The 25,276-nt window shown below is 38.3% G+C and overlaps 1 protein-coding gene across 1 annotated transcript in view; it reads left to right on the plus strand.

Moving 5' to 3' along the window:
• LOC148123234 (tRNA (carboxymethyluridine(34)-5-O)-methyltransferase ALKBH8-like) overlaps positions 1-25,276 on the plus strand; it is an 85,370-nt gene that overhangs the window by 2,568 nt on the left and 57,526 nt on the right. The window contains exons 2-4 of the mRNA XM_087896316.1: positions 4,964-5,201; positions 6,751-6,882; positions 9,004-9,052. Coding sequence (XP_087752442.1) covers positions 4,964-5,201; positions 6,751-6,882; positions 9,004-9,052 — 419 coding nt within the window. The remainder of the gene's footprint in view (positions 1-4,963; positions 5,202-6,750; positions 6,883-9,003; positions 9,053-25,276) is intronic.

Genomic DNA, 25,276 nt, shown 5'->3' on the forward strand with positions numbered 1-25,276 from the left:
TGAATACCTCCTTTAAAAAATCCATATGCTCTGATCTTTCTAATTTGAAATCTTCCCAATTTTTTCAATTACATTGATTTTGTGTTTTTGTCTGTAGTTATGACACAAGCAACAGAAATTCTATTAGTAGTTAATTATATGAAGATATGTCATATATTTTCTTTTTCTTTCTTTCTTTCTCTCTCTCTCTCTCTCTCTCTCTCTCTCTCTCTCTCTCTCTTTTTGGTATGTATTTGTTTTGCTTAGCTATCGTAGAAGTTCCCACAAAGCTATGCAGTGTGTTATAGTTGTATGGTCATGGCACTAAGGTCATAGTAGGCATAAATGCTCACTCAACATTCCTTTACTCTTCTGCCATATTTCCTGGGTATGTACCATATGCTGGCATTCTTGTTCTCCCACAGTTTACATCAAATGGAGGACTTAAGCTAACAGATGACTTGTCATGAATTTCTTTTACTTTCTGAAATATTTCACTTTTTTAAAAAAAAAGTGGTTTTCACTTTTCTAGGTTGTTGAAACTAATTTTTTTAACAAAACAAATTTTTATAAACAGAAAATATTAATAACATAATTATTTCTTCAGGACTTTTAAGATTTACACTTTTTATCCCTCTTCTCTACAGTATTACTATGAACATCAATCATAAAGGTGGCTTAAAACTTAACAAAGTTGAGAAGAAGTTCTTAAGGAAACAGAGCAAAGCCAGGCATGTGTTGCTGAAACATGAAGGCATCCAGGCAGTATCTTATCCCACTCAGGTGACCTTAAAGTGTTATTATCACTTGAATATAGCTGTATCAATCTTCTAATGTATTATGTTAATATTGTGAAGTGTAGCTCAAAGCTGCAATTTGTTCATTGATATGTTGCACCTGTATTAAATATACGTGTGATAGGATGTGCTCATTTCCTATTTGTATGGTCTGTAGTATGATTTCATGTTGTTAGTGTGGATTGAAACAGAACAGTTCTCAACATGTATTTCACAATTATAGGAAAACATCTTTCTGATGGTCTTAGGGACCCACAACCATGAAATTTTTTCATTGCCACTTCATAACCATGATTTTGCCAGAAGCTAAATAAGAAGGTGAACCTGATGAAAATCATGTAGCTATCTGCCTGGAGATTGGAAATAGACAAGAGTCCCAGGTAACCTCGGGTGCATGGAGGGGGGGTGGGAGGGTTGTTGGAAGGGGAGAGGGTTAGAGAGAAGGGAATAGGGGAGGAATGGGGAAAGCTAGGTGGACTGGGATGGGGGGAGGGAGGAAGGATGGATATGAGATCGGGGAAGAATATATTTCAACTAAGGGAGTCATCTTAGGATTTAGAGGAGACTTGATTATAAATGGGATCACAGGTCCAAGGAAATCCCCAGATTGTTCTCTGGACAGAAGAGAGGGTGCCTGAAAAGGCCTAGGCCCATAACCATACTGATGAATATTTCGCTTATCACCATAGAACCTTCATCTGGCAATGGATGGAGATAGAGACAGAGACCCACATCGTAACACTGGACTTAACTCCCTAGGTCCAAACGAGAAGCTGAAGGAAAGAGAATGTGAGCAAAGACGGCAAGATCAGAGAGAACCTTCATCCCACGATGGATGGCGATACAGATGGAGACCCACATTGGAGCACCGGACTGAGCCCCCCAAGGTCCATATGAGGAGCAGAAGGAGGAAGAAAATGAAAAAGGAAATAAGGACTGCGAGGGATGTGATCACCCACTGATACAAGGGGACGGATCTAATGAGAGTTTACCAAGGCCAGTTGGACTGAGACTGAACGAGGACGCGTTCCAACCAGATTCTCTGAATGTGGCCGGATTCTCTGAATGTGGCTGGCCGGAGACTTTCTGAAAAGCCATTGACAATGGCACTGGGACTTGTTTCCTCTGCATATACTGGATTTTGCGGATCCAGTCTGTCTGGACACTCACCTTCCTGGACCTGGAGGGAGGCAGGAGGAACTTGAACTTCCCACTGGGCAGGAAACCCTGACTGCTCTTAGGGATGGAGAGGGAGGAGAAGAGGGAGTGGGGGGAGTGGGAGGGTGGTGGGAGGAGGGGCGGAAATGGAAACTTTTATAATTTAATAAAATTACAAAAAAAAATAAAATAAAACCCAGTTAAGTTGCCAAAAAAAATAGATTATAACTCAATGTAACTCACTTCTCTCTTTGTTTAGATATGAACATTACTTTTGGCCTTGGCTTTTTTCTAAACTGGATATAGTATATATGCCCTACTAAACTCATGCTAAAGACCCTCAGGAATGAATTTAGTTTTCTTTTATTTACTAATGAAGTGACTAATGGCTTCTGAGTGACCTCTGCCCACTGCAGACACCTAAGTGTGATTGGAGAGTTGGATCTTAGCCAAGCTTTCTCTGGCGAAGGGAAGCTGGTCACTATTATAGTTACTTTTATTATTACTACAACAAAATAGCTGACAGAGTAAGGAGAAAGGAATTTTTTTAATCACCATTTTGAAACTACAGTCTATTATAGCAGAAAAGGCATTACTGCAGTACTGGGTCCTATGGCCTTGGGTGTCCCAAGTGGCTAGTCATCTTAAAATGATAGATAGGAATTGGCTAGATAAGCTAGATGGAGCTACAGCCTACAAGCCCCACCTCTACTATCCAGTATCAGCCAGCTAGGCTACATATACTCATAACCTCTTCAAGCAGTGCCATCCAATGAGGATCAGGTATCCAAAGAATTGACTGTAGGGGACATCTTACATATATAAACCATAACAACCAGTGGCCCATGATATATTCAGTCATGCCTGTGTAGAAGGTGCCATAAAACTATAAAAAGACAGAATTGAGAGCTTTTGGATATTGGAGCATGTGTAATTTGCTGGAGGGTGGTGTCCTCAGGGAGGGCAGTGGATTGCTGCCTTTTAATAACCTCTGTAATGAATGAGTGGCCGTGAGCAGTGTTTCACTGAGTTCTATGAGTTGTTCTAGTAATTTAATAGCCCCTGAGCAGATAATCTCAGGAACTGAGTTATAGCTTTTTGTCAGAAGTGTAGGTGATAGTTTCCTGCTGATGGGAGCAGGCTTGCAGGACTGAGCCTGTGGGTTCTGTTGTTCTCACTAGTGTTAAACTGAATTGATTTTGTCTAGAGAGAAATTAGAGGACACTTAACTGGGCTTGCTGCTGAATCTGCACAGAATTAATTGGTTGATGGTCTTTTTAATCATGTTGAATTAAGTACATGAGAATAGAAAAAAAAGTACTTTTTTTTTCCTTTTTGTCTCTGACTCAGATTTAGGGAAATGGGAGTGTTTCTTTGTAGTGGTGGCCACACATAACTAAATTGTTACAATATTTTAGTGAAAATATCTTATTGAATGAAGTCCATGGTAAAGTAATATGAGAATAAATTTTTTGCTGTTTAATGTAGTATTGTAATAGTGAGTTTATTATGTGTATTCTTATACTTGTTTGTACAAATGTATATGGCTGTCCTCTGGGGAAGAGAGTTTTATCTTTTTTATTATCCAGTTTGATGATAATACTGTTACATCCTTTTCAAGGAATGTTGTAGATATCCTCATATTGTGTAATAAAATGAACATGAATTTACTAATCTTGAACTTAGTACAACTCATAGAATCAACAAACTATTGTACTCAGAACAAGCATGTCTTGTGACCTAAGAATGGGTCTCACATTCTAATAGTTTGTTAAATAAACCAAGTTGAGGCTGTGTTACAGAAATTTACATGACTTGGAAATTTTGAAATATTCTTTTAAGGACATTTTCAACACTTGGTATAAATGATGAAATTAAAAAGAATAAGCCATTCCATTCGTTTTTGTTTTCTTAAATGTTTTTAGATGTAATTGGTTACACCAGTGAGATGTCTCAGGTGATACAGGTGCCTACTATACAAACCTAACAAGCTGAGTTCTGTCCTTGGACCTGATGAGATAGAAGGAGAGAAATAACTCCAGAAAGTTGTCCTTTAATCTTCACATGGGTGCTGTGGCACCTGCACACTGACACAGACACCCCACATACATCCCCTTCCTTCCCTACACACAGACACACACACTAAAAGAAGATTCAGAAATAATAGGTGATAAATTGTGTTAACACCATTTAAGCGGGTTTTAAGTATGGAAACTATAAGGGTACTAGACTATAAACCTCAAAATAAGGAAAAGAGAGTTTCCTCATTCCCTTATATCCCATGACTAAAGTCTGCAAAGGGACAAGAAGTAATCTTGAAATTTATAAAGGTAAAAAGTTTACTTGCAATATGACTAAATTACTTTGACTGAATTAATTTATTTGAACAGGAAACTTCTCATGGTTTCTGAACATGCAATTAAATTTTCTTTGATCCAGTTCCTCAGTTTTACTTTTTGGTAAACATGGTGGAATAATTATATTTGAAGTATGGGTTCCAGAAGACCCAGAGTGCTCCCTCAATCCCTTAACCTGGTTTTCTGCTCAATAGTTTCTTGCTCTGTAAAGTGTGTTTCATATTACCCAATAAGTTTACTTTGTTTTAGAGATTATGCTAATTAGCACTAAATAGGTCAAAGAATGTAAATCATTTATTCTTTAGTAAAATATATCATGTGACTCTGATTGCATGTTTTTTTCTCCGTAGCCTTCATTCCTTCTTTTTCATTATGTTGATTTGTATTTCTGAACATAATAGGAAGTTAGATTTTAACCTTCATTTCTGGTTATGAAGAAATGAATATATCACCATTTTAAACTATTTAAAAATAAATGTTTATAGCATAGGAGAACTTTTCCTCCAAAATATTCAGTAAGTTGGTTTATATACTTTGTATGAAGCTAGCAAACCAAATAACCAAAGGGAAAATAAACAATTTTAATTACAATATTCTGAATGATTTTATTTTCAAATAAATAGGTCATAGCAATTGCTTTTTACTTATCTCAGTGCCCCCCTTTTTTTAAAGAGCCTGGTTGTTGCCAATGGTGGTCTTGGTGATGGTGTGAGTAGGAAGCAACTGCTTTTGGCTTTAGAGAATTGTGGACCCATGGAAGCTCTCTTAATGCCACCAAATGAACCTTATGCATTTGTAATATACAAAACTATCGAAGAATCCAAGAAAGCATATGCTAACCTCAATGGAAAAGAAATCATTGATGATTTGGGGCAGAAGATCATTCTGTACTCGAATTATTTGGGAAAAGGTATCTTGAAATTGCTCACTTTTTTTGCGTGAGCTTTCTTCTTATGGAGTCTCTATCAATTTCTCTGTGTGTGGGAGGGTGATTGTGTGTGTGTGTGTGTGTGTGTGTGTGTGTGTGTGTGTGTGTATGTACACATGTATATGCTGTTGTGTATATACATATGTATATGCTGGTGTGTTTGCTTGTGCTGTGCCTGTTGGGGTCAAAGGCTGATACAGAAAGAGAGGAGCCCCTACTCACTGCTGGTAAGAATGTGGACAGTTTGAAATAGAGTTTTCATATGATCCAGCTATCCTGCTCCTGGTTATATATCCAAAAGAATTTTAATATTTTCTGTTGGATAAGGATGTTAGACACAATTATAGATACATTGGCTTCTTTTTCTAGGTGAACCCCTTCTATTTCTTCCTCTTGTTGATCTAGCTAAGACTTCAAACCCTATATTGAATCCTAGTGGAGAAAGGACACCCTTGTCTCATTGCTGTTGATATTAGAGGAAATATATTCAGTTTTTCTCTGTTTAGCATAATTGTCTATAGGTTTGTTAAATATAGTCTTTATATGTTGGGGTATGGTACTTTCTAGTTCTTCAGAGATTGTATCATAAAGGAATGTTGAACTTTGTTGAAGGCTTTTCTGTATTAAATGAATTGATCTTGTGGTTTCCATTCCCATTTTGTACTGTTTTTACCCTCGACACTTTTAGTAACAATTTATAAGTATATGAAAAACCTGTTCTTTAAATGAGGTTTACAAAGTGACTCAATCATGTGCAAACAGAAGACTTGAGTGCCATTCTTTGTTAAAATGAACTATAAAGACTACAGTACAGTGTAAGCTTCTGCACTTTTCTGTGGACACCCGAACCTTGAAACAGGCGCGCGCTTTTCCTGACTCGAGCCCACGAGAACGGACGACTGCCCTAGGGGTTAAAACACATGACACATACACAAAGAGACCGGGCTCATCTGCCAAGGAGCAAGTGGCAAATGGCAGCTTTATTAAGCATAAGTCGGGTATATATACTGTGGGGCAGAAAGACACCAGCCCCCCATCAGGAACAAGGAAAGAGAAAAGTCAGGGGACTGCACCCAAGGTCAGAGAGCAGCTGAACAGAGAAAAGAGGAAGCCAGGTGGGCATGCTCAGGCTCAGAGAAAAGCTGACCGGGAACCTTGCCTGCGGGGCAAGAACCTTGCTTGCAGGTGGGATTACCATGACAGTAGAGGGAGAGTTCTCTCTAAGCTACACCCTTGGGCCGTAGGTGAAATTAACATAACAGGAGAGGGCAGTTCTATGCTACACCCTCAAGCTGCTGCAGTGGAACCAGGAAGCAGAACAGCCCTGCATAGCGCCTCGGGAAAAATGGGGAACCTGTGTACCTACAGTACAGTACAACTCTGATCTTGATCTTTGTTTTTGCACTTTCTGTGGGCCTTCAGCATTCTTCTGAAAATGGTGATTTAGAGCTTTTCTGACATTGGTGCAGAAATTTATTTTTTCCAGGAGTTCAGATTTTGTATATGAGTATTTTAATTTGTTTTCCTGTAGCACAATGGAAAAAGTTGAGGCTTCAAGCCTTGCCTCCAGGCCTCTTGGTGGTAGAAGAAATTATTTCTTCTGAGGATGAGAAAATGCTTTTGGAAAGTGTTAATTGGACAGCAGACACAGGCAATCAGAATTGTAAGTAAAACTACAAGGTCCATAAATTAGATTTTTGGAAAATATCCTGTTTCTGCTCTTGCTTTCATTGTACACCATAGGTTTATTGGCATTTTACTGTTTCCTCAAGATCACTGGAAGTAGCTTGGACATGGTGCTAGGCAAGCCACACTAACAGTAATTAACAACAGTATTATATATAACATTTGTATTAGCAACCTGTTCTAAAGGTTCTAACATTCCTGTCTGAGGAATGTTAACATAGCTTTTATCAGATCTTCCACTGTTTAAAATCTTGTTTACTTCTTAACTTGACTCATGTGTCACAGGCTAAGCACTCAGGACTGGTTCTGATAAATATAGTCTATTCAATGGGGAGAAGTCAGATTCCCACAATCTGAAACCTTGACTCCTTCATGGCCCTGTCGTTGGCCCTGGACTAGACCTTACCAGATCTGCTGCTAGGCAAGGACACAGAGCTAGTGTTCCTTTAGTTGTTTCATCAGGGTCTCTGAGAAGGCTGTAGACTGACCTGGATCCCAACATTTTCTCTGGCACTAATTGGTATAGGACATCCCATCAGAGCTGCTTCACCTCTTTCCAGATAACTAGCAACCCTGTGAGTGGCAGGATATATGTATATTCCTCTCACATTAATAGGTGTTTTAAGCATAATGAAGCAAATAATATAAACAAAATGGGTAATGCTATTAAAACAGGCAATTTAGCAATTAGGAGAAGTTGTCATTACCTAACAACTCCTTATAATGTTGAGTGAAAATATGAAGTGTGCTGTCCTTTTCTTTCAAGCAGTTTATTTTCTTTATACAGTTCAAAAGTCCTTAAAACACAGAAGAGTTAAACATTTTGGTTATGAATTCCACTATGAGAACAATACTGTGAATAAAGATAAGCCCTTACCTGGTGGTAAGTACATATTAATACACAGCGGGTACTGGCATGGGAAGAATGATGTGATATATAAGAAATCTATAGTAGTTGAGGTGCATGTCATCTGTAGGTCAATTTTTGAGGTGATTGGTTAAATTTAGAGCATTTTCATTCAATAAGTGACCTGGTTTAGTTATAAAAGTTCAAGTATACAGATGAAGTCTAAGCTCTTGTCTACTTCTATTCCTTCATTTATTTATTTATTTTGCATTCTGACTGCAGTTTCTCCTTCATCTTCTCCCAGTGTTGACAGAGGTTTCTGTCCCACTTGGTCCCATAGCCATTCAGTCCCAAAGAAACATACAGAAGTTTACATTAATTATCAACTGGTTGACCTATTTGCTCAGACTTCTTATTAACTAATTCTAACATCTTAAAGTAGCCCATTATTCTTGCCTTTGTTAGCCGTGTGGCTTGGTACATTTATCAGTGAGGCATTCTCATCTTGCTTCCTCTGCATCGGGGTGACAACTGCAGACTGCTTCTTTCTTCTTCCCAGAATTTCTCATCCCCAGCCTCTAGTACCTGCCTGGTTGCCCTGCCTGGCTACTTGCCAGTCAGCATTTTATTAAAATAATACAAGATAAAAGATTAAAAGACCATTGTCCCACAGTATCTCAGCCTCTTCCCCCACTTCCCTTCTGCTTCCCCATCTACTGCTCCATTTCTATTCAGAAAAGGGCAAACCTCCCATGGATACCAACAAAACCTGGCATATCAAGTTGCAGTAAGACTAAGCGCCTCTTCTTGTATTAAGACTGGGCAAGATGACCCAGTATGAAGAGTAGGGTCCCCAAAGCCAGCAGAAACATTAGAGATAGCCTCTGGTTCCCCTGTTAGGTGTCCTACAAGAACACCAAGCTATACAACTGTCAAATATATAGAGTACCTAGGTCTGACTCCCTAATTCTTCGTCCAGTCTTTGTGAGCTCCTATAAAACCAGGTTAGTTGATTCTGTGGGTGTCCTTGACCCCTCTGACTCCCACAATCTTTCTTCCCTGTCTTCAGCAGGATTCTTCAAGCTCAGCATAATGGTTGAATGTAGGTTTCTGCATCTGTTTCTACAAGTGGCTGGATAAAGCCACTCTGATGACTTCTAGGTTAGACACCAATCTATGAGTATAGCAGAATATCATTAGGTATCATTACATTGACATCTTTTTCTTCAGTTGTGTTTGCTTCTGTCCTAGATCTCTGGGCCCCTCAGCCTCTGGGTCCTGGTGCTTCAGGCAGTGTCAGGTGAGCTCACTCTAGTGGCATGGTTCACAGACTGCACTGGTCATTGGTTGGCCACTCTCACAATTTCTTCACTACCTTAATCCCAGCACATCTTATAGGCAAGAAAGGTTATAAGTCAAAGGTTATATGGCTAGTTTGATGGCCCAATCCCTCTAATGGAAGTCTTGCCTGATTCAAGGAGATGACCAGTTCAGGCTATGTATTTCCTATTGCTAGGAGTCTTAGTTGGGGTTATCCTTGTAGATTCTTCAGAGTTTCCGTTGCACTCTGAAATGCCTCAATTTTCCAGTCATATCTTTAAATACTTTCTTTCTCCTTCCCATGCCTCCTCATCACTTCTGTTCCCAACCTCATCCACCCCTAGTCCACCCACAAAATGTATTCTAATTCCCGTTCCCAAGGAGATCCAAGTTACTTTCTCCCTATTACTTAGCTTCTCTGGGTCTGCAGATTGCAGCATGATTATTCATTACAGCTATTATCAACTTATAAGTGAGTATGTATTATGTTTGTCTTTCTGGGTCTGGGTTACTATACTCAGGATAATTTTTTTTCTAGTTTCTGCCATTTACCTATGAATTTCTTTTTTTAAAAACTAATTTTATTAAATTATAAAAGTTTCCAAATCCGCCCCTCCTCCCAACACCCTCCCACTCCCCCCACTCCCTCTCCTCCACCCTCTCCATCCCTAAGAGCAGTCAGGGTTTCCTGCTCTGTGGGAAGTTCAAGTTCCTCCTCCCTTCCTCCAGGTCCAGGGAGGTGAGTGTTCAGACAGACTGGATCCCCAAAATCCAGTATATGCAGAGGAAACAAGTCCCAGTGTCATTGTCAATGACTTTTCAGAAAGACTCCGGGCCAGCCACATTCAGAGAATCTGGTTGGATCACGTGCTCATTCAGTCCCAGTCCAACTGGCCTTGGTGAACTCTCATTAGATCAGTCCCCTTGTACCACTGGGTGATCGCAACCTTCGGGGTTCTGGTTTCCTTTTTCATTTTCTTCCTCCTTCTGTTCCTCAATTGGACCTTGGGGGGCTCAGTCCGGTGGTCCAATGTGGGTCTCCATCTAAATCGCCATCCATCGTCGGATGAAGTTTCTCTCTGGTCCTGCTTTCTTTGCTCACGTTCTCTTTCCTTCTCCTTCTCCTTTGGACCTAGGGAGTTAAGTCCAGTGTTACACTGTGGGTCTCTGTCTCCATCTCCATCCATCGCCAGATGCACGTTCTATGGTGATAAGCAAAATATTCATCAGTATGGTTATGGGCCAAGGCCGGTTCAGGCACCCTCTCCTCTGTCCAGAGAACAATCTGGGGATCTCTCCTTGGACCTGGGATCCCCTTTATACTCAAGTCTCTTGTAAACCATAAAAAGACTCCCTTAGTTGAGATATATTCTTTCCTGATCCCATATCCTTCCTTCCTGCCGTCCCCCATCCCAGTCCCCCAAGCTTTCCCCATTCCTCCCCTACTCTCTTCTCTCTAACCCTCTCCCCTTCCAACAACCCTACCACCCCACCATGTACCCAAGGTTACCTGGGACTCTTGTATATTTCCAATCTCCAGGAGGATAGCTACATGATTTTCATCAGGTTCAACTTCTTATTTAGCTTCTCTAGGATCACGAATAATAGGCTCAAAGACCTTCAATTATGTTTAGAATTCACTTATGAGTGAATACATACCATATTCCTCTTTTTGGGTCTGGCTTAGCTCACTCAGTAAAGCGTTTTCTATTTCCATCCATTTGTATGCAAAATTCAAGATGTCGTTGTTTTTTACCGCTGAGTAAAACTCTAATGTGTATATGTTCCACACCTTTTTTAACCATTCTTCTATTGAGGGGCACCTAGGTTGTTTCCAGATTCTGGCTATTACAAATAGTGCTGCTATGAACATAGTTAAACAAATGCTTTTGTAGTATGTTAGGGCATCTCTTGGGTATATTCCCAAGAGTGGAATTGCTGGGTCCTCAGGGAGGTTGACTCCCAGTTTCCTGGGAAACCGCCACACTGATTTCCACAGTGGCTGCACAACTTTGCATTCCCACCAACAATGGGTGAGTGTTCCCCTCATTCCACATCCTCTCCAGCATAGGCTATCTGGTGCGGGAGAATTATCTGTATTCTGTCAATCATATTTTAATAAAACGCTGATTGGCCAGGCAGGCAGTATAGGCGGGAAAGCCAGACAGGAAGTAGGGGTGGAGCAAAGAGACTGGGAGTATTCTGGAAGCAGAAGCTCTCTCTCAGCCACTCCTGCGCAGATCACTGAAGAGGCAGCATGTAACTTGCCCAGCTGAGAAAGGTACGGAGCCAATATGGCTAACATAGATGAGAATAATGGGTTAATATAAGTTATAAGAGTTAACAAGAAGCCTGACCTAATGAGCCAATCAGTTTATAACCTTATGGAGTCTTGTGTGTGATTTTCTTTGTTGCTTGCCGGCTGTTGGGGTACTGGGCTGAACAGAAACCCCAACAAGCCGGCCCTCATGTTACATATGGCGCCCAACGTGGATAACTGAATCCACAGAAAGCTTGGGAAAGCTTGGGAACAAATAGAGTAAAGCATGTTTTGTTGGTAACAGCAATTTCTCGGGTCTGCTCTGCTTGCTAGAGGCAAGCAAATGCTCTCATCTAAGAGAGGCTTCCTGACTCAGCTTTAGCTGCAAAACCTTACAGCTCTTTTAAGAGGTCCTGCCGCGAAGCACTTAAACGGTGTTGATGTAAAGCTGAATGCATGCTTTTCGGTTTTCAGCCATAGCAGGAGAAAAGCTGAGCTGTTTTAAAATACAGGCTTTCTGGGCTGTCCTGCCAGAGCAAACTCTGACTCTTTCAGGCAGGCAGTCCGACTGAGTGTGGTCTTTGAGCAGAATGCTGCAGCTTGCTTGCTGGCAAGGACCTTGAAACGCCATAGAGTTGTGGCAGTGAACACAGCTCTGGCTGGTACCTCAGCCTTGAGGCTGAAAAGCTAAGGAATGAGCTGGATCTAGCCGTCAAAGCCACAGCTCTCCATATTGCTTAGTAAATTAAAGACTCATATGGTCAGAAAAAGAAAAATATACAGTAAAGAGAGATTCAAAAAGGAAGAAAACCTCTAAATGGTTTACAGTGTGTATATGCAGGCTAAAAGTTAAAATTCTTAAAGTTAAAAGGAAAGAAAGAGAGTAGTTGGGTGTGGTGGTACACACCTTTAATCCCAATGCCTGGGAGGCAGAGGCATATTGACCTCTGTGACTTCAAGGGGTAGAGGTAGATTGACCTCTGTGACCTCAAGGGGTGGTAGTACACGCCTTTAATCCCAATGCCTGGGAGGCAGAGACAGATCTCTGTGAGTTCAAGGTGTGGTAGCATACACCTTTAATCCCTGCACTGGGGAGGCAGAGACAGGAGGATCTCTGTGAGTTCAAAGACAGCCTGGTCTACAGTGTTATTCCAGGACAAAGATATACAAAGATCCTGTCTCAAAAAGTAAAAGTAAAAATAAAAGAAATAGAGGTTAAAATAAAGCCACATAAAGATGGAAAATGCACAGAGAATCTTCATACTGTATGCTATTATGCTCTCTTTAAATTGTTTGATTGCTGAGGAAGGAGCAACAACTGCTAAAAGACTTTTGTTTATAAATGCTGCTGAACTAACCCAAGATAGGAATTTTGAAAATACCTTGGCTTCAAAACTGAAGTCAAAAGGTATGTTACTTTGGAGAAGAGATTTTGCTTTTGTTTCCACAGAAAATGAGAGACTTTGGATTTATTCAGAGTTAAGAATAATCACCTTTGACCAAGGGAGGCCACCTGAAAAATCTCCGATAGGAACAGATGGCCCAGATGACAGAGGTCTACATCCAGAACTGATCCAAGACTGCTGCCTGAGATGATCGAGACTCACAGGATACTCCAGTAATGACTTGATTATAACTCTAAATTTTCTTTAGGTCCCCTTAAGACTATCAGCGCCCCCAACCAGCAAAAAGTAGCCTGAAATACTACGCCCACATTTCCAACAAATGGATTATGGGTATTTTCCTTTGTTTAAAAAAAAAAGAGGGAAATGGTGCGGGAGAATTATCTGTATTCTGTCAATCATATTTTAATAAAACGCTGATTGGCCAGGCAGGCAGTATAGGCGGGAAAGCCAGACAGGAAGTAGGGGTGGAGCAAAGAGACTGGGAGTATTCTGGAAGCAGAAGCTCTCTCTCAGCCACTCCTGCACAGATCACTGAAGAGGCAGCATGTAACTTGCCCAGCTGAGAAAGGTACGGAGCCAATATGGCTAACATAGATGAGAATAATGGGTTAATATAAGTTATAAGAGTTAAAAAGAAGCCTGACCTAATGAGCCAATCAGTTTATAACGTTATGGAGTCTTGTGTGTGATTTTCTTTGTTGCTTGCCGGCTGTTGGGGTACTGGGCTGGACAGAAACCCCAACAAGCCGGCCCTCATGTTACAGCTATCATTGGTGTTTTTGAGTTTAGCTATTCTGACAGGTGTAAGATGGTATCTCAAAGTGGTTTTGATTTGCATTTCCCTGATCGCTAAGGAGGTTGAGCATGACCTTAAGTGTCTTCTGGCCATTCGAAGTTCATCTGTTGTGAATTCTCTCTTCAGATCAGTACCCCATTTTTTAATTGGGTTAATTATGGTTTTAGTGTCTAGTTTCTTGAGTTCTTTGTATATTTTGGAGATCAGACCTTTGTCTGATGAGGGGTTGATGAAGAACTTTTCCCAGTTCGAAGGTAGCCTTTTTGTCTTACTGACAGTGTCCTTTGCTTTGCAGAAGCTTCTCAGTTTCAGTAGGTCCCATTTATTTATTGTTTCTCTTATTGTCTGTGCTACTGGGGTTCTACTTAGGAAGTGGCCTCCTGTGCCTATATCTTGTAGACTACTTCCCACTTTCTCTTCTATTAGGTTCAAAGTGGTCGGATTAATGTTGATGTCTTTAATCCATTTGGACTTGAGTTTTGTGCATGGTGATAGATATGGATCTACTTTCAATCTTCTACAGGTTGACATCCAGTTATGCCATCACCATTTGTTAAATATGCTTTCCTTCTTCCATTGTATACCTTTAGCTCCCTTGTCAAATATCAGGTGTTCATACATTTGTGGGTTAATATCTGGGTCTTCTATTAGATTCCATAGGTCGACTTCTCTGTTCTTATGCCAATACCAAGCTGTTTTCAATACTGTAGCTCTGTAATAAAGTTTGAAGTCAGAGATGGTAATGCCTCCAGAAGTTCCTTTATTGTATAAGATTGTTTTCGCTATCCTGGGTTTTTTGTTTTTCCATATAAACTTGATTATTGTTCTGTCAAGGTCTGTGAAGAAGTTTGATAGGATTTTGATGGGAATTGCATTGAATCTATAGATTGCTTTTGGTAGAATTGCCATTTTTACTATGTTGATTCTCCCAATCCAAGAGCAGGGGATGTCTTTCCATTTTCTGGTATCCTCCTCAATTTCTTTCTTCAAGGACTTAAAGTTCTTGTCAAATAGGTCTTTCACTTACTTGGTTAGAGTAACCCCAAGATATTTTATGCCATTTGTGGCTATCATGAAAGGTGATGTTTCTCTGATTTCCCTCTCTGTTTCTTTATCCTTTGTGTATATCGGACAAATATCCTTTGTGTAAATTGGAGGGCAACCGATTTTTTGGAGTTGATCTTGTATCCTGCCACATTACTAAATGTGTTTATCAACTGTAGGAGTTCTTTGGTAGAATTTTTGGGGTCGCTCATGTACACTATCATATCATCTGCAAATAACGAAAGTTTAACTTCATCCTTTCCAATTCGAATCCCCTTGATCCCCTTATGTTGTCTTATTGCTATTGCTAGAACTTCAAGCACTATATTGATGAGGTATGGAGAGGGTGGACAGCCTTGTCGTGTTCTTGATTTAGGTGGAATGGCTTTGAGTTTCTCTCCGTTCAATTTGATGTTAGCTGTCAGCTTGCTATATATTGCTTTTATTTTATTTAGGTATGATCCTCGTATACCCAATCTCTCCAACACCTTTATCATAAAGGGGTGTTGAATTTTGTCAAATGCTTTTTCAGCATCCAATGAAATGATCATATGGTTTTTTCTTTCAGTTTATTTATATGATGGATTACATTGATAGATTTGCGTATGTTGAACCAGCCCTGCATCTCTGGGATGAAGCCCACTTGATCATAATGGATAATTTTTCGAATGTATTCTTAGATTCGGTTTGCCAGTATTTTATTGAGTATTTTTGCGTCAATGTTCATGAGTGAGATTGGTCTGTAATTCTCTTTCTTGGTTATGTCTTTGTGTGGTTTTGGTATCAGGGTAACTGTAGCTTCATAAAAAGAGTTTGGCAATGATTCTTCTGTTTCTATATTGTGAAATACATAAAGGAGTATAGGTATTAGCTCTTTCTGGAAGTTCTGGTAGAATTCTGCATTGAAACCATCTGGTCCTGGGCTTTTTTTTGGTAGGGAGATTTTTGATAACAGCTTCTAATACTTCACGACTGACAGCTTTATTTAGATTGTTCACCTGGTCTTGGTTCAACTTTGGTATATGGTACTTATCTAAAAAAATGTCCATTTCTTTTACATTCTCCAACTTTGTGGCATATAAACTTTCGTAGTAAGATCTAATGATTCTCTGAATTTCCTCTGTGTCTGTGGTTATGCCCCCCTCTTCATTTCTGATGTTATTAATTTGCATGTTCTCTCTCTGCTGTTTGATCAATTTGGATAGGGGTTTATCAATCTTGTTGATTTTCTCCAAGAACCAGCTTTTTGATTCATTGATTCTTTGGATTGTTTTCTGTGTTTCTATTTGTTGATTTCAGCCCTCAGTTTGATTATTTCCAGTCTTCTACTCCTCCTGGGTGAATCAGCTTCTTTTTTTTCCAGTGCTTTCAAGTGTGCTGTTAAGTCTCCAATGTGTGCTTTCTCCGTTTTCTTTAATTGGGCACTTAGTGCTATGAACTTTCCTCTTAGCACTGCTTTCATAGTGTCCCATAGGTTTGAGTATTTTGTGTCTTTATTTTCATTAAATTCAAGAAAGACTTTTGTGATGCGCTTCCTGACCAGCAGGAATGGACGATCACAAAATCAAGAATCCTTCTCAATCACAATTTATTAGAGCTCCTTGATTGAAAGGGGGAATGGGGAGCAGGGATGACGAGAGAGAGCGAAAAATCCAAAGACAGCCGCTTTTCTAGGGTGAGAGGCTCGAATGCTGATTGGTTGATGCCATTCTACTAGGACCCAAGGCCATGGGACAGGTCAGGAGACCGAGTCTCTTGAAATGCAAAACAAGGCTCCGAGCACACCGGCCTAAGGCGGCAACATCAAAGGATATGTATACCTCCAGGCTGTAGGACTGCTGGCACTATCTGGCCAAGGCCACATCCTGGTGGCTCCCTACAGACTTTAATTTCTTTCTTTATTTCTTCCTTGACCCAGGGGTGATTCAGTAGTTGACTGTTCAACTTTCATGAGTTTGTTGCTTTCCTGGGGGTAGCACTGTTGTTGAATTCTAACTTTAATCCATGGTGGTCTGACAAGACACAGGTGGTTACTAATACTTTTTGTATCTGTGGAAGTTTGCTTTGTTACCCAGTATGTGGTCAATTTTCGAGAAGGTTCCATGAGCTGCAGAGAAGAAAGTATATTCTTTCCTATTTGGGTGGAATGTTCTATATATGTCTGTTAAGTCCATTTGATTCAATACCTCCAATAATTCTCTTATTTCTCTGTTAGGTTTCTGTCTGATTGACCTGTCCATTGGTGAGAGAGGAGTGTTGAAGTCTCCTACTATTAGTGTCTGTGGTTTGATGACTGCCTTGAGTTCTAGAAGTGTTTCTTTTACATAAGTAGGAGGCTTTATATTAGGGGCGTAGATATTAAGGATTGAGACTTCCTCCTGATGAATTGTTCCTGTTATAAGTATAAAATGTCCATCTCTATCTCTTCTGATTGATTTTAGTTTGAAGTCAATTTTGTTGGAAATTAGAATGGCCACACCTACTTTTTTCTTAGGTCTCTTTGCTTGAAAAACCTTTTCCCAACCCTTTACTCTGAGTAGATGTCTGTCTTTGTGGTTGAGGTATGTTTCTTATAAACAGCAGAATGTTGGATCCTGTTTTCATATCCAGTCTCTTAGTCTGTGCCTTTTTATAGGTGAATTAAGTCCATTAATATTAAGTGATATTAATGACTAGTGGTTGTTGACTCTGGTTATTATTAATTTTTGTTTGTTTGTTTAATAGAGTTTGTATGTGTCCCTTCTTTGAGTTAAGCTCGTGAAGGGTCGTTAGATGTCTGAGTTATTGTAGGCAGTGTTGGCAATGTTGGATTCCTTAGGTTGCGATTTTTCTTCTATTACTTTCTGTAAGGCTGGGTTTGTGGATACGAATTGTTTAAATTTGTTCTTATCCTGGAATATTTTGTTTTCCCCATTGATAGTGAATGATAGCTTGGCTGGGTATAGTAGTCGGGTTTGCATCCGTGGTCTCTTAGTTTCTGCAGTACCTCTATCCAGGACCTTCTGGCTTTCATGATTTCCATAGAGAAGTCCGGTGTAAGTCTGATAGGTTTACCTTTATAAGTTGCTTGAACTTTTTCCTTTGCAATTCTTAATATTCTTTCTTTAATCTGTATGTTTTGTGTTTTGATTATTATATGGCGAGGGGATGTTTTTTTTTGATCAAGCCTATTCGGTGTTCTGTATGCTTCTTGAACCTTCATAGGAATATCATTCTTTAGATTGGGAAAGTTTTCTTCTATAATTTTGTTGAATATATTTTCTGGTCCTTTGATCTGCAGTTCTTCTCCTTCTTCAATCCCTATTATTCTTAGATTTGGTTTTTTTTATTGTGTCCCAGATTTCTTGAATGTTTTGTGATGAGAATTTGTTGGATTTGCTGTTTTCTTTGATCAGAGCATTTATTTTCTCTATAGTATCTTCAGACTCTGAGATTCGTTCTTCCATCTCTTGTATCCTATTGGTTATACTTGATTCTGTAGTCTCTGTTCGTTTACCTAGATTTTCCATATCCAGCCAGCCCTCGTTTTGTGTTTTCTTCATTGCCTCCATTTTAGTTTTCAATTGTAGAACTGTTTCCATTACCTGTTCGATTGTTTTTTCTTGGTTTCCCAGTGTATCATTCACGGATTTACACATTTCTTCGAACTTTTGGTTATACTTCTCATTCATTTCTTTACTCATTTCTTCAATCTTTTTGTTGTATTTCTCATCCAGTTCTTTAAGGGAGTTATTCATATCCTGTTTAAGGGACTCTATTGCTTTCATAATGGCATTTTTTTCCACTTCTTCTGGGTTAAGGTGTTCAAGTCCTTCTATTGTAGGGTCGTTGGGAACTGGTGTTTTCATGTTGTTTTTCAGATTGTTGGAGGAGGTCTTGCTTTGGCATCTGCCCATCCCTTCCTTCAAATGCTCTCTATTGAAACTTCTGGTACCAGGTCAGGTTCCCTTGGTGGGCAGGGACTTCACTGACAGAATGTCCACCTTTCCTCATGCAGGCTTTTGAAGTACAGGCACTCCCTCTTTCTGGGATGTGCCTACAGCCCAGGCCCAGCTCACAAGGCAGCTGAGCTGGGGAAATTTTATGGCCCCAGGGGGAAGGGAGAAATATAGGAATTTGTACCTGGATGTAAGCCGGGATGGCAGGAGGGAGAGCTTAGCAGGGTGGAGCCAGTACTGCCGGGTGACCTGGGAGTCTATGGGGTCGGGGAAAGTCCGAGCTCCTCCTCACCGGGCCCCTGCCATGGGCCAGAAGCAAACTCACCCCTCCAATGGCCCTCTGGATGGAAGCCGGGATGGCAGGAGGGAGAGCTTAGCAGGGTGGAGCTCTTGCCTATGAATTTCATGATGTCATTGTTTTTAACAGCTGAGTAATACTCCATGGTGCAAACATACCACATTTTCTTCATCTATTCTTTTGTTGAAGGACAACTAGGTTGTTTCCACATTTTGACTATTAGAAATAAAGCTGCTATGAACATAGTTGAGCACTTGTCCTTGTGGTATGATTGATCATCCTTTGGATATATGTGTAACAGTGATATAACTGGGTCTTGAAGTAGATTGAGTTCCAATTTTTCTGACAAATCACCATACTGATTTCCCAAAGTGGCTATATGAGTGGCGTGTTCGCCTTGCTTCACATCCTCAACAGCATGAGCTATCAGTTGGGATTTTGATCTTAGCATTCTGATAGGTGTAAGATGAAATCTCAGAGTCTTTTGATTTGCATTTCCCTAATAACTAAGGATATTAAACATTTTAAAAGTGTTTCTTGGATATCTGACATTCTTCTGTTGTGAATTCTTTGTTTAGATTTATACCCCATTTTTAAATTGACTTACTTGATTTTTTGATGTCTAATTTCTTGAGTTCTTTATACGTTTTGGAAATTATCCCTCTGTAAGATATAGGGTTGTTAAGATCTTTTCTCATTCTGTAGGCTTCTATTTTTCCTACTGATGATGTCTTTGCCTTACAGAAGCTTTTCAGTTCCGTGAGGTTCCATCTTAGTGTCAGTGATTTTGGTGTTCTTTTCAGGAAGTTTTCTCCTGTGCCAATGCATTCAAAACTGTCTTCCACTTTCTCTTCTGTCAGGTTTAGTGTACCTGAACTTATGTTGAGGTCCTTGATCCACTTGGACTTGAACTTTGTGCAGCTTTATAGATAAGTCTCAAAATGCATTCTTGTGTCAACCTTCAGTTAGACCAGCACCATTTGTTGAAGATGACTTCTTTTTTCCATTATATAATTTTGACTACTTTGAGAAAAATCAAGTGTTCATAGATGTATGGATTTATGCGTGGGTCTCCAATTGCATTACCATGGCCAATGTGTTTTTATGCCAATACCATGGGCTTTTTATTACTATAGTTCTGTAGTTGAACTTGAAGTCAGAGATGATGCTAACTCCAAAAGTTCTTTTATTGTACAGGATTGTTTTAGCTATCTTTTTTTTTGTCTTTTCATTTGAAGTTCAGTATTTTTCTTTTAAGGTCTGTAAAGAATTATGCTTTGATTTTAATAGAAATCTCATTGAATCTGTAGATTGCTTTTGATACTAGGGCTGTTTTTACTACATAATCCCTGCTGATACATGAACATGGGAGCTCTTTCTATCTTCTGTTATCTTCTCTGATTTTTTCTTTAAATACTTGAAGTTCTTGTCATAAAGGTCTTTTACTTGCTTGGTTAGAGTTACACCAAGATATTTTATATTATTTGTGGCTATTGTGAAGGGTGTTGTTTCCCTGATTTCTTTCTCTACCTGTTTATTCTTTGTTTATAGCAGAGCTCTGATCTTTTTGAGTTAATGCTGTATTCAACCACTTTGTGGAAGGTGTTTATCAACTGTAGGAGTTCCCTGGTAGAATTTATGGGATCGCTTATGTATACTATTATATCATCTGCAAATAGTGATACTTTGCCTTCTCCTATTTGTATCCCCTTGATCTCCTTTAGATGTCTTACTGTTTTAACTAGAACTTCAAGTACTATATTGACTAGATATGAAGAGAGTAGACAACCTTTTCTTGTTCCTGATTTTAGTGAGATTGCTTTGATTTTTCTCTCCATTTAATTTGTTTTTGGCTATTGGCTTGCTATATATTACATTTATTACATTGATGTATATCCCTTATATCCTTGATTTCTCCAAGACTTTTATAATGAAGAGGTGTTGAATTTTTTTCAATCACTTTTTCAGCATCTAGTGAGATGATCATTGTTTTTTTCTTTCAGTTTGTTTATATTGACTGATTTTCGTATGTTGAGCCACCTCTGAATCTTTGGTTTAAAATCTACTTTATCATGGCTGATATTCTTTATGATGTGTTCTTCGATTTGGTTTACAAGTATTTTGTTGAATATTTTTGTGTTGAGGGATATTGGTCATTAATTCTCTTCTTTGTTGAGTCTTTGTGTGGTTTCAGTATCAGGATGACTAGCCTCATAATAAACTTGGCATTGTTGCTTCTTTTTCTGTTTTGTGTAATAATTTTAGGCATACTGGTATTACCTCTTTTTTGAGCATGTGGTAGAATTCTGGCCCTGGCTTTTATTTTATTTTATTTTTATTTTATTTTATTTTATTTTAGAGACTTTTAATGAGTCTTTCTAGTTCTGATCTTGATTTAACTATGGTAAGTGAAATCTATTAAGAAATTTGTCTGTCATTTTTAGATTTTCCAGTTGTGTGTTGTATAGGTTTTTAATGATTTTCTGGATTTCCTTGGTGTCTATTGTTATGTCCCCCCTTTTCCTTCTGATTTTGTTGATTTGCATGTTCCCTCTCTGTCTTTTAGTTATTTTGTAGAAGGATTTGTCTGTCTTACTAATTTTTTTCAAAGAACCAACTCTTTGTTTCATTGATTCTTTTTATTGCTGTCTTTGCTTCTATTTTATTGATTTCAGACCTCAGTTTGATTATTTCCTGCCATCTATTCTTCTTGGTATTTGCTTCTTTTGGTTCTAATTCTCAGGTGTGCTTCTAAGTTACTAGAATACAATCTCTCCAAATTCTTGATAAAAGCACTAGTGTTGTAAACTTTTCTCTTAGCTCTGCTTTCATTGTGTCCCATACGTTTGAATATATTCTGCATTCATTTTCATTGAATTTGTAGGAATTCTTTAATTTCTTTCTTTATTTCTTCCTTTACAATGTAGTCATTCATTAGAGAGTTGTTCTATTTCCATGAGTTTGTTGTTTTTCTGCTGTTTTTGTTGTTGAAATTCAACTTAAATCTATGTTGTTCTGATAGGTTGCAGGGGATTATTTCAATTTTCTTTTATCTTTTGAAACTTGCTTTGTGACTGTGTATATGGTCAATTTTGGAGAATGTTCCATGAGGTTCAGAGAAGAAGGTATATTCTTTTGTTTTGCTTGAAGTATTCTGTAGTTATCTTTTAGATCTATTTGGTTCATAACATCTGTTAGCTCCAGTGTTTTCTCTGTTTTTGTCTGAGTGTTCTGTCCAATAGGGAGTGCAGGGTATTGAAGTCTCCCAATATTAATATTAACAACCGTGGGTGTCCTTGTGTTTGGGAAAGGTATTGAGAATTAAGATGTCATATTGGTGGATGTTTCTTTTGATGGGTATGAAATGTCCTTTCCCATGTCTTTTGATTAATTTTTGTTTGATGTCTACTTTATTAGATATTAGGATAGTTGGACCAGCTGGTTTCTTGGGGGTTATTTGCTTGGAAAATCTTTTGCTAACCCTTTACTCTGAGGTGACGTCTGTCTTTGATGTTGGGGTGTGTTTCTTGTATGCAGCAGAAAGACAGATCTTGTTTTCACATCCATTTTGTTAGTCTGTGCCTTTTTATTGGGGAATCAAGTCCTTTAACATTGAGAGATGCTGTTTTCTTATATTGTTATTGTTGTACTGTGTGCAAACGTGTGTGTGTGTGTGTGTGGTTCTCCTTTGAGATATGCTGATGTGAGATTATTTATTGCCTATGTTTTTGTGGGTTTAGTTAATCTCGTTGCATGGAAGTTTTCCTTCTCGTTCTTTCTGTGGGGCTGGACTTGAGGATAGAAATTTTTTAAATTTGACTTTGTCATGGAATATTTTGTTTATTCCATTCATGATGATTGAAAGTTTTGCTGGGTATAGTAGTCTGATCTAGCATCTCTTCTTTTAGAATTGCCCTTGAGAAATCAAGTATTCTGATGTATCTATCTTTATATGTTATTTAACCTTTTTATCTTGCAGCTTTTAGCATTCTCTCTGTGTTCTGTATGTTTTATGTTTTGATTATTATGTGGTGACTATTCTTTTGCTTCTGATCTAATCTATTTGGTGGGTGTTCTGTAAGCTTCCTGTACATTTATGGGCATGTCCTTTTTTGGTTAGGAAAATTTTCTTCTATGATTTTGTTTAAAATGTTTTCTGGGCTGTGTTTGTGCTGTAAATCTTCTTCTCCTCTTCCTATTATTTTTAGGTTTGGTCTTTCCATAGTGTCCCAGATTTTCTGAATGTTTATGTCAGGAATGTTTTAGATACAACATTTTCTTTGACCCATGTATCTATTTCTCTATAGTTCCTTCAACACCAGAGATCCTTTCTTCTATTTCTTATATTCTGTTGGTGATGCTTGCGTTTATAGTTCCTATTTGAGTGCATATATTTTTTCTTTTTTAAAATTTTGTTTTGTGTTTTCCTGTTTACTTCTATCCTCTTTCTCTTCTTCTTCCCTTTAGAAACATGTGCTCTAATCAGGTTAACACACATTCTTCTCACTTTTTATGAAATGAATTCATATCCAAAATGTGTGTATCTATTCAAGTACATAGTTGAAGATGAATAGCTTCATATTATAAAAGTAGTTCCCTATCATCCACTTATAGTATATTTCTCCCATATACCTTGTAGATATTTAAAAATTGACAAAGTATTCAATTTAATTTCTAACATAAAGTCTATAGGTTGAGTCTCTGTAAATCTGAAAATATAAAATTCAAATTTCTCTAAAATTTGAGGATGTTTGAGAGCAGATATAATGCTCCCAATGGAAAATATCCATATCTAAGCCTATGTGATTAGTCATAGTGAAAACACAAGCACATCAAAAATAAAATATAAGATTACTCTCAGCCCGGTATAAGGTTAAACACTGATTTTGGATAAGGGCATTTCAATGTATATTAAGTTTATTATCACTTTAGAAAATGTCAAATTTGTTATTAGTAAAATTATTATTTTATGCTTTTTATTTGATTGTGTCAATGGTGTAAAAACTTTAAATATTCTTACAGGTCTATTTTTAATTTGTTTTGCCTGTGATTTGTCATCTTTTTTGCTTTGACCACAACATTAAAAGCTCAGATTAGTATCAGTGTTACTTTTATATTTTCAGTTAAATATAAATTTATTTTATAAAAATAAAAATATATAGTTTCTGAGTGTGTTTTGCTTCTCTGGTTACAAACTTGAGGTCTTCCTGATATTTGCAACAGCATTTTGGAAAAATGGTTGAAAGAAGGTTACATTAAACATAAACCTGATCAGTTGACCATAAATTAGTATGAGCCTGGGCATGTTAGGTGTTTCTTTTTAAAAAAGCATTTTCTTTTATTTTAGGGTATCTATTTTCATATATATATATATATATATATATATATATATATATATATATAGAGAGAGAGAGAGAGAGAGAGAGAGAGAGAGAGAGAGAGAGAGAAAGAGAGAGTTTTGACTCTATGCATGTCTGTGAATCTCATGTGATTGTAGTGCCCTAGGAGGTCAGAAGAGAAACTATCATGTCCCATGGAACTGAAGTTATAAATGGTTCTGAGCTGCTTTGTGGGTGTTGGAAACTAAACCTGGGTCTTCTGGGAAGAGTATCTAGTGTTCATAATCACTGAGCCATATCTCCAGTCCCATTTGTTTCTTCTTTAATATCCCAGTTGTGTATTTCAGAATTAAGAAGGTTGTGAAACTTTTCAAGATCAAAATTCAGTGTTTTTTGTTTTTATTTTGGCTAAAATTAAGTTTTAGACTGCTTCAATAATATTCAGTATCTGTATTACTTCTTATTACTTGTAGTCTGTACCTCCATTTCTTGAGAAGCTTCCATTATAAAACATAATTAAATGGATATACATTGCTGTTTGTAGTTTTTGTTCCTCTCTCAACATGTTAGAGAGGGAGTTGGTAGCTTGGAAAACAAGAAATGCATAATAGAAGAAGCATGTTAACCACAGAAAGGAAGAAAGTTAACTGGTTGGATGATTTTTCTCCTGCTGCTTTAGAATGTGTAAGATAATTCTAGGAGTATTTGTCAGTGAAAATCTTAGGTATAGGTAGGTTATTAGTAGCATTTTCACCCGATATTTGTAGTTAAGTGAGTTCCCCCCACTACAAAGGGAATCACTTTTTGTCCCACCTTTTTTTTATCATGGAATGTTTTATATTTTATTTTTTATTGTTTTATTGTGATGCTGGGGATTAAACATAGGACCTAGTGTAGTATGAATTATAATAAAAACCTGAAGTCAGATATTGGGATAAATGCTGAAAAATCAGAGAGACAAAGGAGTCAGCCACAGCCACCTCTTGCCTAGCTAACTTTTCAGCTGAAAAAGGTTGAGCTCCTTTCTGTACCTCGCCTTATTATCACTTCTTCTCTCTGCTGAGCCATATCAATCACTTTCTCTTTCCTTTTCCCAAGTGCCTGGCTGTAGCTAACAAAGTTT

This window comes from Myodes glareolus, chromosome 1 (assembly GCF_982192425.1).
Source record: "Myodes glareolus chromosome 1, mMyoGla1.1, whole genome shotgun sequence".
Lineage (NCBI taxonomy): Eukaryota > Metazoa > Chordata > Mammalia > Rodentia > Cricetidae > Myodes > Myodes glareolus.